The sequence below is a fragment of the Papio anubis genome, chromosome 12, assembly GCF_008728515.1.
Source record: "Papio anubis isolate 15944 chromosome 12, Panubis1.0, whole genome shotgun sequence".
Lineage (NCBI taxonomy): Eukaryota > Metazoa > Chordata > Mammalia > Primates > Cercopithecidae > Papio > Papio anubis.
The window spans coordinates 101,984,615-102,000,524 of record NC_044987.1 but is presented as its reverse complement, the minus strand read 5'-3'; the positions used below and the strand labels follow the sequence as shown (position 1 = coordinate 102,000,524).

Below are 15,910 nucleotides of genomic sequence, written 5' to 3'. Positions count from 1 at the left end.
TTACAGGCGTGAACCACTGCACCCAGCCAATGTGCCAGCTGTCTTTAAACAACAACAAAAAATCATTTTTCCACCACTGCTATCTTCTGAATAGTGTCTGAAGATCCTTAAGAATGCTGAATCTGTGAAAGCAGCTCAACTTCTTTTAAGTACTACATATTTCTTTTCTTTTCTTTTTTTTTTTTTTGAAATGGAGTCTCGCTCTGTCGCCCAGGCTGGAGTGCAATGGTGCCATCTCGGCTCACTGCAACCTCTGCCTCCTGGGTTCAAGTGATTCTCCTGCCTGGCTCCCAAGTAGCTGGGATTACAGGCGCGTGCCACCATACCCAGCTAATTTTTGTATTTTTAGTAGAGATGGGGTTTTGCCATGTTGGCCAGGCTGGTCACAAACTCCTGACCTCAGGTGATCTGCCTGCCTTGGCCTCCCAAAGTGCTGGGATTATAGGCAGGAGCCACTGTGCCCGGCTTATTTCTTTATTTTTTATTTGAGACAGATTCTCTCTGTCGCCCAGGCTGGAGTGTGGTGGCACAATCTCAGCTCACTGCAACCTCCACCTCCCAGGTTCAAGTGATTCTCATGCTTCAGCCTCCTGAGTAGCTGGGATTACAGGCATAAGCCACCATGCCTGGTTAATTTTTGTATTTTTAGTAGAGCTGGAGTTTTGCCATGTTGGCCAGGCTGGTCTTGAACTTCTGATTTCAAGTGATCCACCTGCCCTGACCTCCCAAGTGCTGGCATTACAGGCCTGAGCCACCACACCCAGCCTTGAATCTTTTATAATTCAATACTTACAGGGGTTATTCTCACATCACTTTTGATGACTCTAGCACTATCTAAATTCAAAAGCTGTAAGACAAATGGCATATAAACCAATTCCTGACCCTACATCTGTGAAGGCTCCCCATATTCTTCCAGGTTCACTGATTAGCTACAATCCTAGGACTCCAACAGTACTAAATTTCCACCTTCGTTGTGGAAATTTTAGCATTAAAATTATGCTTAACAACTTTGAACATAATCGGGCTGTATCCACCTCTTCCCAATTACACTGACAGCTCCTTGCAGGCAGAAACTATTTTATTTCCTATTCATTCCTGTAACCACACCTGGTATAGTATTCTGGTTCAAAGTAAGCACTCAAATGTGCGAAGGGAGAAATTTCTTAAGTTTCAACAGTTCCCATTTAACCAATTAGCTCTGATAAAATGAGTGCTTATGCACAAAAACAGCACCCAAATTTAAGAGCAACTATTATCTCCTATGATTATTTGATTGCCACAGGATCAGTAGGCCATTTTCTTTTAAAGACAAGGTCTCGCTCTGTTACCCAGGTTGGAGTATAGTGGCATGACCACAGCTAACTGCAGCCTCGACCTCCCAGGCTCAAGCGATACTCCTACCTCAGCAATCCCAGTAGACAGAACTACGGGTGTGCGCCACCACGCCTGGCTAGTTTTTAACTTTTTCTGTAGGGAGAGGGTTTCACTATGTTGCAAGGGCTGGTCTGAAACTCCCGCGCTCAAATAACTCTCCCACCTCATTTTCCCAAAGTGCTGGGGTTATAGGCATGAGCTACCACACCTGGCCTATTTTCTTTTCAGTGTTTTAGACGGCATCATCTTACTGGTTTTCCTGTAATCTATTAATTTAAAACGTGTGGCAGGTCATGGCAAAAACATAATGTGACTGCTTTTAAATGCTTAATCCTGATGTTGCAACAGAAACCAGCTACCATGACGAAAAAAGCCCTATGGTTGGGCATGGTGGCTCACGCCTGTAATCCTAGCACTGCGGGAGGCCGAGGTAGGTGGATTACTTGAGGTCAGGAGTTTGAGACCAACATGGTGAAACTCCGTCTCTACCAAAAAATACAAAACAATTAGCTGGGTGTGGTGGCGTGCACCTGTAATCCCAGCTACCTGGGAGGCTAAGGCATGAGAATCGCTTGAACCTGGGGGGCGGAGGTTGCAGTGAGCTGAGATGGGGCCACTGCGCTCTAGCCTGGGTGGCAGAGTGAGACCTTGTCTCCAGAAAAAAAAAAGGCAGCCCTATGACTAGTGAAACACTGGCTGTTACTCCCTACAACCTGTCCCGACAACTTTAATTACCAGTTGTAATAGCATTTTACTAAAATGTTGCTAATCTTTCACTATATTTCTATTCTAGACAGAGTTAACAAAGAACCCCAATGGTGCCCAGAAAACGTTTTGATAAGGAAGCTGACGGCTATTTCTGAAAAGCAGTTTTATCAATCTGTATTATACTGGAGGCAACTGCTCTCAGCATGCCCCTTCCCTCTGTTGTTTGTGTGCCAATTCTAAACTTTTGCATCCTGTTTAGTGCTAAAGCATAAACACAAGTCAATATACGTAGATTACAGTTTACCCAAAAGTTTAGCAGAGACTCAAGATTCTAGATTCTTCTTTAGCTCTCCAAATCCTTCTCTATTTTTTCATGTCTACCTACACCATGAACCTCCTCTTCCCTGTTTATATACCAATTCAATAGCCAGAAGACTCCCGTAGAGTAGTGCTGTTCAAAGTGTGGCCCAAGAGGCTGGGCACAATGGCTCACTTGAGGTCAGGAGTTTGAGACCAGCCTGAACAATATGGTGAAACCCCGTCTCTACTTTAAAAAAATAAACATTAGCTGGGCGTGGTGGCACACACCTGTATTCCCAGCTACTTGGGAGGCTGAGGCAGGAGAATCGCTTGAACCTGGGAGGTGGAGGCTACAGTGAGTCAAGATCTCGCCACTGCACTCCAGCTTGGGCAACAGAGCGAGACTATCTTAAAAACAAACGAACAAACAAACAAACAAAAAACCAAAAGTATGGCCTAACGACCAGCGGCAATCTTCAAACTTAACTCTTACAGAAATTTTTACAGAAATTAGACTGAGCAATTTTGTATTTGTTCAATCTAATAATAATAAATATAAAATACAAGCTTGTACCTTATTTTTTCCCCTACTTCATTTTCACTGTATTTTTCAAGGGAGTGGGGGATGGGGGTGGGAAGAGATATGGTCCTTTACCACAGCTTGAGAAGCACTATCCAGGTATAGCAACAACTGCATGTATACCCATGTGTATGTAATAAGCAGTCACAAACTTTCTCTGATATTGTATCTGAAGAGAAACAACAACACTCTCCCTCTTCCACATATACTTCCAATATGCATCTTGTCATTAAGATTAAAAGTAACCATTGTATTAAAAAAGCCATCTGGCTACACATCAGCCACCACATCAGCCACTAACTCTATGTATCACTAAATACATTGTCAAATTTGTACTTTACTTCCCCATTCGATGGAGAGTTATATATATTTATCATCTCCACTCAAGAACCAGTGAATTCAGCAGTTCCCTGGAGAGGTATCTATATTCCTAAGAGGCCAGTCTACGGAAACTCCTATTTCCTGGAGCAGTACTGCCAGCCCTGACCTGGGAACAGGATATAAGAAAGGCAAATCACGGCCTGCAAGAATGTGAAAAGGAGGAAGATGAGAAAGTGGCAAGTGTTTTAGGGGAAAGGGATGAAACCTATCCCCTCTCTTTTTATGTTTCTACTACTGGCAGCAGAAGCAGTAATAATACCTGAGGAGGTAGTTGCTCTCACCGTTGCTTCTGCTGCCATTATTAAGAATGAGCAACTATGAAAATTCAGGACGAGAGGCTATCTCGTCTACCTTGATTTCTGCTGACACATACTATGAGAAAATACAATAGGGACACAATTGGGAAGAGACACACGAAGGAACAACAAAGATCCGTATTTTCAAAGTATGTATTTCTTCAAAATTCTTGAACACTCTCTTCTCTTTCTCCTTTCCTTTCCCCTCTCAAAATTTCCCCACCCCAGGCCTATCTCAGGGGCAGCACAAATGTTCTATTCCACTTTTTTCCCCATCCTCTGGCCCCAAGTGACTAAACCAGGGGGTGTGTCTTAACCCAATGGCAAGCTGATCCATTGGCTGGCCAGAAACTTAAGACCCTTGACCTATGCTTAAAACAAAAACACGGCTGGCCAATCAAGCTCCTTTACAGCTGCACTGAGCAATACGACAGCCACTAAGTTATTTAAATTTAATTTAGTTGCAACTAGAGATAGCATGGGTTAAATGGAGAAGTGCAAAGTACTGTCGTCAAAAGATAATGAGTCACGCTACAACAAAGACCTTGAAAACATTATGCTAAGTAAAAGAACTCAGTCACAAAAGGCCACATAGTATATGTTACCATTTATATGAAATGCCCAGAACAGGCAATCTACAGACAGAAAGTAGGTTGGTGGCGAGGCGCGGTGGCTCACGCCTGTAATCCCAGCACTTTGGGAGGCCGAGGCGGGCGGATCACGAGGTCAGGAGATGGAGACCATCCTGGCTAACACGGTGAAACCCCGGTCTCTACTAAAAATGCAAAAAAATTAGCCGGGCGTGGCAGCGGGCGCCCGTAGTCCCAGCTACTTGGGAGACTGAGGCAGGAGAATGGCGTGAACCCGGGAGGCGGAGCTTGCAGTGAGCTGACATCCGGCCACTGCACTCCAGCCTGGGTGACTGAGACTCCGTCTCCAAGGGGAAAAAAAAAAAAAGAAAAAAGAAAGTAGGTTGGTGGTTGCTTAGGAATGGGGATGGGGGAAGGGTGATGTGGGGAGGAAGAGGGGAATGGTTGCTTTTAGGTACAGGCTTTCTTTTGGGGTGATGAAATGTTCTGCAATTAAATAGTGGAAATGGTTACACAACTCTTGTATATACTAAAATCACTGAATTGCTCACTTTAAAGGGTAAACTTTATAGTATGTGAATTATGTCTCAATGTGGAGGGGAGGGAGAAGGGATCCGAAGAAAGGCCATGTTGCAACCAAAGTTATAAGGTAGTTAAGAGTAGAAAGGAGGCACATGTAGAGTGAGCAGTTGTGTATCCTGGGGTCAGAAAGATACAGTTTCTAGGTTTTCTAGCTGCAGAGTTCCTGATTAGATGACAGTTCAGTCCACCTGAGTCCTTATAAGAAAGCCCTTTCATATATGCTAGCTTGAATGGACATCTGTTCCTTGCAGCCAAACAAGATCTTCAAATGGGACCTGTTTAAAAATAATTCCTGAAACCTTTCATTATTAATTTTTTCACTCCCCCACCTTCCATTACCTGTTGACTTCCCTTAAACTATACAAATAGAAAAAATTCAGATACTTACCAATCCCTCCACCTCCCCAGCAGGCAAAAATACTTGTTGCATTCCAAACTTCAGCCACCACCCACCCTTATATACAAGGTCCCTCTGGCTCACATACAGTGCTGTGGAAAAACTGGAACAGAAGTGCATCAGAATAAAAAGGGCCCAGAAACACTGGCCTGTGTTACTTACCAGCTGCTCCCTAGTGAGAACAAGACAGAATAATACATTTACGCTGTGAGAAAGTAATTTTCATTTGGATAAAGGGCAATCTTCCTATCATGTGGGGTGTTAGGTACTAGAAAAAGCTATCTCTAAGCACAATAAAGACAATAATAATTTAAATTCACCATCCAACAATAGAATAGCTAACAATATGCTTTTAAAGGTTTTCAGCCTTCTTGCCTAAGGTATGAAGATCTGGAGATCTTATCTCTGCAATCATCTTTAATATCATTCTCAACTGTAATACCCAAGCTTTTGCTATGGTGCCAGATACTACACACTACAGGGCTCTATAAGACTGAGCAATATGTGACCTTGAGGCAATGTCACTGAAAAAGTAGAAGGGCACAACTATAATCCTCTACAAATCCTATAAAGGAATGTTTAAAAGTTCTATGAAAGAAGTGGCTAATATGATTTTATTTTATTGGAGGAGGGGGAGGTGTGTGTGCAGAGATTTCAGCTGCATAGAGTAGGTAAGTAGAAAAAGTGCAACATGGCATGGAGGAAAGAGGCCTAAGGGTGACGAAGAAATGGTAAGGACTGAGGAGATACTGGAAGAGTGGGATAACATTAGAAGGGAGAAAAAGGACTTGAGAAAGTTGTGGGAAGAGTACAGAAACAGAGGGGATCATACTAGAAAGTTGACAAGAATAAAGAGGTAGGTCAGAGAGACCCAGTGAAGGGCTTTCCATGTTATATAGACAGGCTTGGAGTTTATTCCAAGATTTTAGATTAAGTGAATGATCAGATCTGTCCTTTTAAAAGATACCTAAAAATAATCTAGAGGATGAAATAAGGCAGGGAACATGGAGATCGGAAGGCTCTTGCATAAACTACTACCTAGATTAGCGCCCAGTCTCAGACAATACTGAGAAATTTTGGGCCAGGATACACTAGGACCTGGAGTTCACTTGAACTCCAAGGAGGAGAGGAAGAGAAAGAAACTAACAACTCTTGGGTTCTAGTGAAGACAATATGGGAATTATTTTTTGTGGGGAAGTCTCTAGATGAAAGTAACCAATGAGCAGTATTTAGAATAAAGTCATAGACCTCAGAAGACATTTGGGGGAACAGAGATCTGAGAAGCAGAGAAGCACATCAGTATCCCCTTAAGCAATGGGAGAGTGAAAAGTAAAAAGTTTGGGACACAACTCATGAAAATACCCATATCTTAGGGTGCAAGCAAAGTAAGAAGCACCAGTGGAAGCTTAAAAGTGATCAATGGAGAATCAAGAACATTGGGTAACTGTTCACTGACACGAGAGGCAGCCTGGTCTAGTGGGCAAAATATAAAAAGACCTTTACCTTTAAACTTGTACTTCAGGCCCAACATTGATTACTATTTGTCCTCAATCTCTCTCAACTGGGTCTCTCATGTTTAAAATGGGGGCAATAGCCTACGACCAGGCACCCTTGCTAAGCTTTGGTGAAGATGGATGACTAAAACAGATGCAAACACACATGGAAAAAATGTTGATAATTCATTCCCCGATTGACTCTGAGAATGACCTGCGGTAAGTCCACTAGCTCTCAAACTTTAGTGTGCATGAAAAACATGCTGGACACTTGTTAGACTAGAGTCTAGGGGGTCCTATTCTAGCACAAAAACATCTGAATTTTTAAGTTTCAGGTGACTTTCATGCAGTGGTCCATGGTCCAGATTTAACGGGATACTGAATGAGTCCAATATCTTAAAAGATTAGAAAGCAGGCTGAGAAGAACGCTGTGTCAATGCTGGGTTGAACACCAGGCAGTGGCAAAACACAGGAAGTGTTACAGTGAAAGATAATTTAAGCAACAGTCTTGTTTCTAAGGATCATAAATCCTGGGACATGGAAATATCCTTATTATGTATTAAATCTTTATGATGATATTCACTGTAATTTCACCTGTTACTGCTAAAGTAAAATTTTAGTAGTAAAGAATTCTCATAAAAAGACATTTAAATTACTGTAATTTTGGAGACTACAGAGGAGACATAAGATCCATTTCAAAAGAGTAAGACAGGCCAGGTTCTGAGGCAGCAGGATAGCTTGAGCCCAGGAGTTTAAGACCAGCCTGGGCAACACAGGGAGACCTCATATCTACAAAAAATTTAAAAATCAGCCAGGTGGTGGTGCATGCCTGTGGTCCCAGTCACTTGGGAAGCTGAGGCGAGAGGACTGCTTGAGCCTAGGACATTGAGGCTACAGTGAACTGTGACTGTGCCACAAAGCAAGACCCTATTTCAAAAACAAAGAGAGAAACAGCTAACTTTGAACCCTGCCCCCCAACTATTCCACAAAGAACTGTTTGGTATCTACTATTATCCACACCTGTTACATCTAATCCCAGGGTAGACCGATTTGTACATGGAGGCCTAACCTCAAAGACTTGCATTAACACCTGTTATCTAGAGAATATTCTATTACTTAATATTCTTGGCTTTGAATAACCTAAAGCTCATTTGCTGGAGGTTCCAAAACACTCTGAAGCCTGGTTACAGTGACTGAAATCAGGGGTTGGAAATGTGTCCTTCTGTACAAAGTCCAGAATTCAGGTTTCCAGCAGCTACAACTCAGGGCTAGGTTAGCATTTTGGCTGTGTACAACAGCAGTTCTTGAACAGTACTGCAAGCCAACAAGGTTTCTCGTTCTCACAATTTATTTGGGCAAATTGCCGATCAAGATTGATCCAGTTTTGCTTTTTTTGGAGGGTGAAGGACAATTTGATGTTCCTAAAATCATGTGCTGAGCTGCATTTTCAATGAGACTTGGGGGGGGGGTGGGGATCAAGGTCCAGGATTACACACTGTATGTTAATACAGAATGTTGTAGACGATACTAAACACACTGACTGTAGCTACCAGTCTCCTCTGTGATATGAGACTAAGAATCTAATAATTTAAAATAATAAAACACTTCCTTCCCAAAAGATTATTTGAAATTGCATGTCCAACCCAAAGCAACAATGCTATAGTATAAAAAAAAAAAATACCTTGGAATCTATCATACAGGAAAACACTACAGTTTAAAGGAATTGGAACTGGCACACTTGAGCTGATGCTGCTGGTCATATATCAAGTGCACCTTTATATAAATAACTTAAAGCCTTGAGGAAATAAGCAGTAATGAGACAGACTCAGACTACAATTGAAAATAATAGCATGAGAAAATTCACGTTGTTTTGGCTTCCTTTCCCATTTTTTTCTTCCCCTTCTTAAAAAAAGGAATCAATTTCATCAAATAAAGAAACAGCCCAGTTCCTCTGCTTATGATAAAAATTAGACAACAAAAATACTTACACGGGACTGGAATTCAAAGAGCAATGATCCACCATCATTTCTGGAAGGAAATCCAACTTAAACGCAGCCATCACCTCACTCTCCCCTTCAGAAGCCAATGATATTAACTTGCTGCACTTGTCTGATCCACAAATACACACAGCTTTAGCTTCCTGGGCCCCACAAAAAACACAAAGTGGAAACAGGAGCTCAGGGAAACCAGCAATAAGTGCCACAGAAAGAGGCAGGACTGGGGAAGGGGTAGGGAAAGGGAGTATTGGATTAAAATGGGGATGTGACCATGTGAAGGGAGGCTCAGCCCAGCACACAATGAAAGTGCTGATGCGCCAGGCTTGTTTTGTGCGATTTTCCCTGGCGAAGCAGTACTAAGTGCACTGTCAGATAAATAGAATGTCAGATCCATGAAGATAGCAGTGGCTAACAGAGCAGAAGAAACACAAACTTGTTTCACATCCTCCAAACTCCTCCCTGCAAACCAGTTTTTAAGGTCCCCCAAAGCCTGAAACTAACTGAAGCGAGAAAAGGCTCACCGAAGAAGTGGGTTGTTAGCCTTGCTTTTAAACTTACGTTTCCATGTGCCACAGACAGCAATGAGCACAGTACTTAGGTCCAAACTAACCTCAGAACAGTCACATAAAGAGGAATGATAAGACCCTCAGAAGCAGGCCAGAGACAAGCTGGTTGAATAAACTGGCCATCAGAAACTTACCACTCACGTACAACTGCCTACAGTGGATCAACCTTACTTTTTTTTTCTTGATATTTTCAAAAAAGCATCAATTTCTCAACTGACCTTGCTTTCTCGATGATGTGCTATTTAATGGTTAGAGTAAGGTGTGCTCCTCATCTAGGTGAAAGACTTCAAAAATCCTTTGTTCAGCAACACTCATTAGATGGCACACAGAAATTTTCTTTACTAACTCTGAAGCTTAATTTGCCAGAAAATAAAAATGGAATAGTAATATTCTGCCTCTTACTAGCATACTAGGAAATAATGTATTTTCAGTTCTCTGTTGTCCTTTCTAAAGAAACAAAGAACAAAAGCCACTATAGTGATAATAATGAAAAAGAACTAGGGCCTATCAGGGACAACACTCAAACATGTAAGGGAAAAACCAAGATATGAAGTCTCTTCATTGTCATTTTCCTCCTTTAAACTGTTGCTAAAACCAAGACTAGTGAGTGCACACATAAAAATTCTATTATGGGTGAGCAGTAGAGATGGATATACTTAGCAGTCAAGGCAGATGTGTGCTCCCGTTCTCAATTTAGCTCCACATCCCCCCAAACAACAAATGGTGGCATTTCAATATTTAGGCAGTGACTCTAAAATGTTATCTCTGAAGGCTCCCAAATTTCACAGGCTTTCTTTCCATTTTTATCATTAGAGTTGCCTTACCTCAAAGATTTCACTTCACCCAAGCTCAGTTCACAACACAGGGAACTTTGAAAAAAAGAAGTTATGTTCAGCCTGCAAAGAAGTAAAACGAATGAACTCCTAAACACACAGTTAACGTTAAAAAAAAAAAAAAAAGAAAAAGAAAAAGAAAGAAAGGCACAATAGCATAGGCCTAAAAGTTCTAATCTGTGTAACAATGGCTGACATCTGTCTGCATCTGACCCAGGAAGGTGAAAACTGTCTCTTCTGTCCATGTCCAGACGTCATCATCCAAAATCTAGAACTGTAACAGCAACTTACTGCTTTTTCTATTTTTGCCAGAGACTCGCTCATCTGATTTACTACTATAGAGGCAGAAGTGGCAGGAGCTCTCTTCCACCCTATTAAAGCAGCAAAAACAAGCTGCAAGTGAGAGGAGACTGTGCAACTGACACACAGTACACAGTTTACCCAGCCATGCCTGTCAGACAGAAGATGGTAACCCTAGCTGGGACTGGTTAGATTACTGGTTATATTTGTCCTAGTTTTTCCTATGTACACTGGAACTGATGGCATGCCTCTTCCTATAGAAAGCTGCCTGGACCAAAGAATAACTCTGAGTCCACAACCAAATTACACCTTTTAGTACAAGAATTCCTTTAAAAAGACATTCCAGGCTTTAAAAAGGCTGAGCAACATCAGCTCACGGTGGTTCACGCCTGTAATCAATCTCAATACTTTGGGAGGCCAAGGCAGGCGGATCACCTGAGGTCAGAAGTTCAAGGCCAGCCTGGCCAACACAGTGAAACTCCATCTCTACTAAAAAAATACCAAAAAAAAAAAAATTAGCTGGGCGAGGTGGCACACGCCTGTAACCCCAGCTACTCGGGAGGCTAAGGCGGAGAATAGCTTGAACCCAGGAGGCGGAGGTTGTGGTGAGCCGAGATCACACCACTGCACTCCAGCCTGGGCGACAGAGTAAGACTCCGTCTCCCCCATAAAAAAAAAAAAAAAAAAAATTCCTTTAAAAAAGATTCAATAAATTTCAAGGAATTTACTGGTTATTGTGTTTTTAATATTTACTAAAAACATACGAAATCTAATTGTATCTCCAGTTCAAATCAGAATCATATCTGTAACAGACTACTTAAATGGAGACATTATTGAGTTGCCAGGCACTGCCCAATGTATGAAAGGATGTGTTCTCCTTAAAATAGTTTTCACTAAGCCAAGGGCTGGGAAACATGATTTAGAGTAATGTCTTAAAATCATTTTTTCCCAGTCATTGAACTTTCATTCAAAAGAAGTCTCTAGAGGCCCAATTTATAAAGCAGTTGAAAACAGAAAGTACGGTCCATGAATTCTCTGTGCTTATACTGCTATTAAAGTCCATTTTATGATTTATAAAGCAACATTGCTTTAAAAACCCACAAGATGGAAATGTCATTACATGAAAGAGGGCACTTCTTTTTAGACAGGTCACAAGAGTTATCTCAGTATAATTAAATTCAACATGCTTTGGGAAAAGAGCACAGAAATTAATCACGAGTCAATTTTAGAAAGAGGTTATGAAGTTAAGTGATAAATTATGGGAATACAAAAATGCAAATATTAAGGGAAATTTAAAAGTAGAAAAGAAAGTTATTCACAAAAAACTGCCCGTGTGTGTGTGTGTGTATGTGCGCGTGTGTGTGTTTAAATGTCTTAATTCATCTGGGCACGGTGGCTCAAGCCTGTAATCCCAGCACTTCAGGAGGCCAAGGCAGGCAGATCAGGAGGTCAGGAGATCGAGACCATCCTGGCTAACACAGTGAAAACCCGTCTCTACTAAAAATATAAAAAATTAGCTGGGCGTGGTGACACATGCCTGTAATCCCAGCTACTCAGGAGGCTGAGGCAGGATAATCACTTGAACCCGGGAGGCGGAGATTGCAGTGAGCTGAGATTGCGCCACCCACTCCAGCCTGGGCGACAGAATGAGACTCTGCCTCAAAATAAATAAATAAAAAAATAAAAAATAAAAATCAAATAGACATTCCAGCCTTTTCCCACAAAGGAAGCATTAGAAATACAGAGGTGACCGAAGGGGTTATAACCAAGGGTCTGCTGCAAAAGAAGGCCTTAACTTTCCCTCAGCCTCTTTTTATCACCTGTTCCTTTCACTCTGAATGTACTTTCATGGTTTCCTCTTCTCTCCCTGGTTGTCCGTCTGTCTGTTTTCTCTGCCTTGAATATTCTCTACTATTTAAAAGAGCAACAATTCAAAGCCTGATTAAGTGAAGGTAGGAGCAATCAGCCTGCTGTAACATTAAGAACCCAAATCATTAAAAATGATCAATATAGGTAAGAAAAACACTCAACAGAACAGCATTCATTGCATTTAGGATATAGGCATAGTATAAACTTAACAGGAAGATGTAAAACTGGATTAGAAAAGAGAAAGGCTAGCAATCACAGTACGTTTTGCCAAAAGGATGAAAAAGCAAACAAAAGCACAGTTAAGCAAAAAAGCCTAGGTAGCTTATGCAAACGTCTACCTTGATAGATATAACCAGGGAGTTCTACAACAGGTGAACAGATTTTACACTTCCACCCCAATAATCTAAGTATGTTTGAAAGGGCAATAAAGTGAAGTCTAGTTATATAAGCACAGAGGAGATTAGAAGCTACTACTGAAAAGGGAATCAATGTCATTAAAAATCACCATCAATCTACACAAGGGAATTCAAATTGCAAAAATCTAGGGAATGGTCATAACCTCAGACTGCTGCTAAGTGGACTGGGTATTTTACCCCCGAGTTTCTGGCAGTGAGACGATATAAGAGATTAAAAAAGTAAGCAATTGATACTTGAAAATAACCAACTATAGTAACTTAAATGTTTACACAGTACCTTTTTGGACCTAAATTTCATTTCTTAAATTGAGTATTTATAATATAATTAGTGGGTCTCCTGAGCTCCCAACCAACTACCTTGCACAGGTAAAATATGCTGACACAAATTGGTAATTATTTCTGTGGTAATTATATTTCACTTGGTGGAAGATTTTTGTTATTGTTACAAAATGTAACAGTTAAGAATAATTTATGGGCCAGGAACACAGGCTCACGCCTATAATCCCAACACTTTGGGAGGCTAAGGTGGGCAGACTGCTCAAGTCCAGGAGTTTGAGACTTGTCTGGGCAACAAAGCAGGACTGACCTCTACAAAAAAATACAAAACATTAGCTGGGTGTGGTGGTACACACTGTAGTCTCAGTTACTCAGGAGGCTGAGGCACGAGGATTGACTGGGCCCAGGAGGTCAACGCTGCAGTGAGCCAAGATTGAGTCACTGCACTCCAGCCTGGGCAACAGAACAAGACCCTGTCTCAAAAACAAACAAACAAGGCCGGGCGCGGTGGCTCAAGCCTGTAATCCCAGCACTTTGGGAGGCCGAGACGGGCGGATCACGAGGTCAGGAGATCGAGACCATCCTGGCTGACACGGTGAAACCCCGTCTCTACTAAAAAAATACAAAAAACTAGCCGGGCGAGGTGGCGGGCGCCTGTAGTCCCAGCTACTCGGGAGGCTGAGGCAGGAGAATGGCGTGAACCTGGGAGGCGGAGCTTGCAGTGAGCTGAGATCCGGCCACTGCACTCCAGCCTGGGCGACAGAGCGAGACTCCGTCTCAAAACAAACAAACAAACAAACAAACAAACAAACAAAACTAACTTTTCCATAAGAATCTAGACAATGTAAAAATTTCTGCATGGTGGGAAGGGAGGTTAAAGAAGAAAGAGAAATATTGTAAAAAGAATTTTTCCAGCTGGGCACAGTGGGAAACACTTTTAATCCTAGCACTTTGGAAGGCCAAGGCAGGAGCATCGTTTGAGCTCAGGCAAGACTAACCTGGGCAACATGGTGCCATCTCTACAAAAAAAATACAAAAAATAGTGAGGCATGATGGTGCCCACCTGTAGTCCCAGCTACTTGTGAGGCTTAAGTGGGAGGATCACCTGAGCCCAGGAAGGTCAAGGCTGCAGTGAGACTTGCTCGCACCACTACACTCCAGCATGGGCAACACAGTGAGACCCTGCCTTACAAAATAAAATAAATAAAACATAAAAAGTCTCCATTTCAGGCTGGTCGCGGTGGCTCATGCCTATAATCCCAGCACTCTGGGAGGCCGAGGTGGGCGGATCACTTAAGGTCAGGAGTTCTAAAGCAGTTTGGCCAACATGGTGAAACCCCATCTCTACTAAAAATACAAAAATTAGCTGGATGCGGTGGCGGGTGCCTGTAGTCCCAGCTACTTGGGAGGCTGAGGCAGGAGAATTGCTTGAACCCAGGAGGGGGAGGTTGCAGTGAGCCAACACCATGCCATTGCACTCCAGCCTGGGCAACAGAGTGACACTCCATCACACACACAAAAATTTCCATTTCAAATCTAAAATCACTGTACCAAAAAAAGCACTACGTTTAATAATTTGTTGTGTGCAAGTTGCTTTGCCTGTAAAATTATCACATATGGTATACTGAAAGGATATGACAAAAACATCACCATTTTGAAAACTAAGAAGTTTTCCATTTCCTCCCCCATCCTTAATCATAGAAAGACTCTGTACTCAGCACTAGAATAGCCTCAAAGCCTTCCTTGGAGTATCTGTCAGTAACCCTGACCCAACAAACAGTCCTGTCAAATTGTGACCACCCTTCCAATCAAGTCATACTTTCAGATCCCACACTAGTTCTGGAACTTAAGTGCATTTCTTAGTTGGTAACAATATATCGTAAGTTTATATTTTATTTAAGCTCCAGTGCTGATTTAAAAACCAGTATGTTAGGCCAGGCGCGGTGGCTCACACCTGCAATCCCAGCACTTTGGGAGGCCAAGGCGGGCAGATCACGAGGTCAGGAGATCGAGACCATCCTGGCTAACACAGTGAAACCCCTTCTCTACTAAAAAAATACAAAAAAATTAGCCGGGCGTGGTGGCAGGCGCCTGTAGTACCAGTTACTTGGGAGGCTGAGGCAGGAGAATGGTGTGAACCCAGAAGGCGGAGCTTGCAGTGAGCCGAGATCACGCCACTGCACTCCAGCCTAAGTAACAGAGTGAGGCTCTGTCTCAAAAAAAAAAAATCAAAAAATCTGTCTGTTAGCCAGGCACAGTGGCTCACACCTGTAATCCCAGTACTTTGGGAGGCCGAGGCCAGCAGATCACCTGAGGTCAGGAGTTCGAGACCAGCCTGCCCAACATGATGAAACTCCGTCTCTACTAAAAATACAAAAATTAGCCAGGCACAGTAGCAGGCACCTGTAATCCCAGCTACTCGGGAGGCTGAGGCACGAGAATCACCTGAACCCAGGAGGCGGAGCCTACAGTGACCTGAGATCGTGCCACTGCACTCCAGCCTGGGTGACAAGAGTGAAACTCCATCCCCACCCCCCACCCAAAAAAAAAAAAATTCCGTATGTTGAACAAATTTTGGTTCAAGAAAGGTATTATTGTCTGTATGGAATCTACTAAGTTCTGTCCTCATCTCTGTTCCAGTGGTGTCCAATCTTTAGGCTTCCTTGTGCCACACTGGAAGAAGAATTGTCTTGGGCCACAAATAAAATACACTAATGATAGCCGATGAGTTAAAAAAAAAAAAAAAAAAAAAAAATTTGCAGGCTGGGCGCGGTGGCTCACGCCTGTAATCCCAGCACTTTGGGAGGCCAAGGAGGGCGGATCACGAGGTCAAGAGATAGAGACCATCCTGGCTAACATGGTGAAACCCTGTCTCTACTAAAAATACAAAACATTAGCCAGGCATGGTGGCGCATGCCTATAGTCCCAGCTACTCGGGGGGCTGAGCCAGGA

General features: G+C 42.5%; 1 protein-coding gene across 21 annotated transcripts in view; it reads right to left on the bottom strand.

The window, feature by feature from the left end:
- CELF1 (CUGBP Elav-like family member 1) overlaps window positions 1–15,910 on the bottom strand; it is a 92,861-nt gene that overhangs the window by 25,830 nt on the left and 51,121 nt on the right. For 5 of the 21 annotated variants that reach the window (XM_031653436.1, XM_031653437.1, XM_031653440.1 and 2 more), the window contains exon 1: window positions 10,089–10,842. The exons of 2 other annotated variants lie outside the window; for them this stretch is intronic. In XM_031653436.1, the coding sequence (XP_031509296.1) occupies window positions 10,089–10,342 (254 nt within the window). In that variant the 5' untranslated portion in view covers window positions 10,343–10,842. Of the gene's footprint in view, window positions 1–8,689; window positions 10,848–15,910 lie in introns of those variants that run through there. 14 more of the 21 variants (XM_009186080.4, XM_009186079.4, XM_021925800.2 and 11 more) reach the window with 8 other exon arrangements.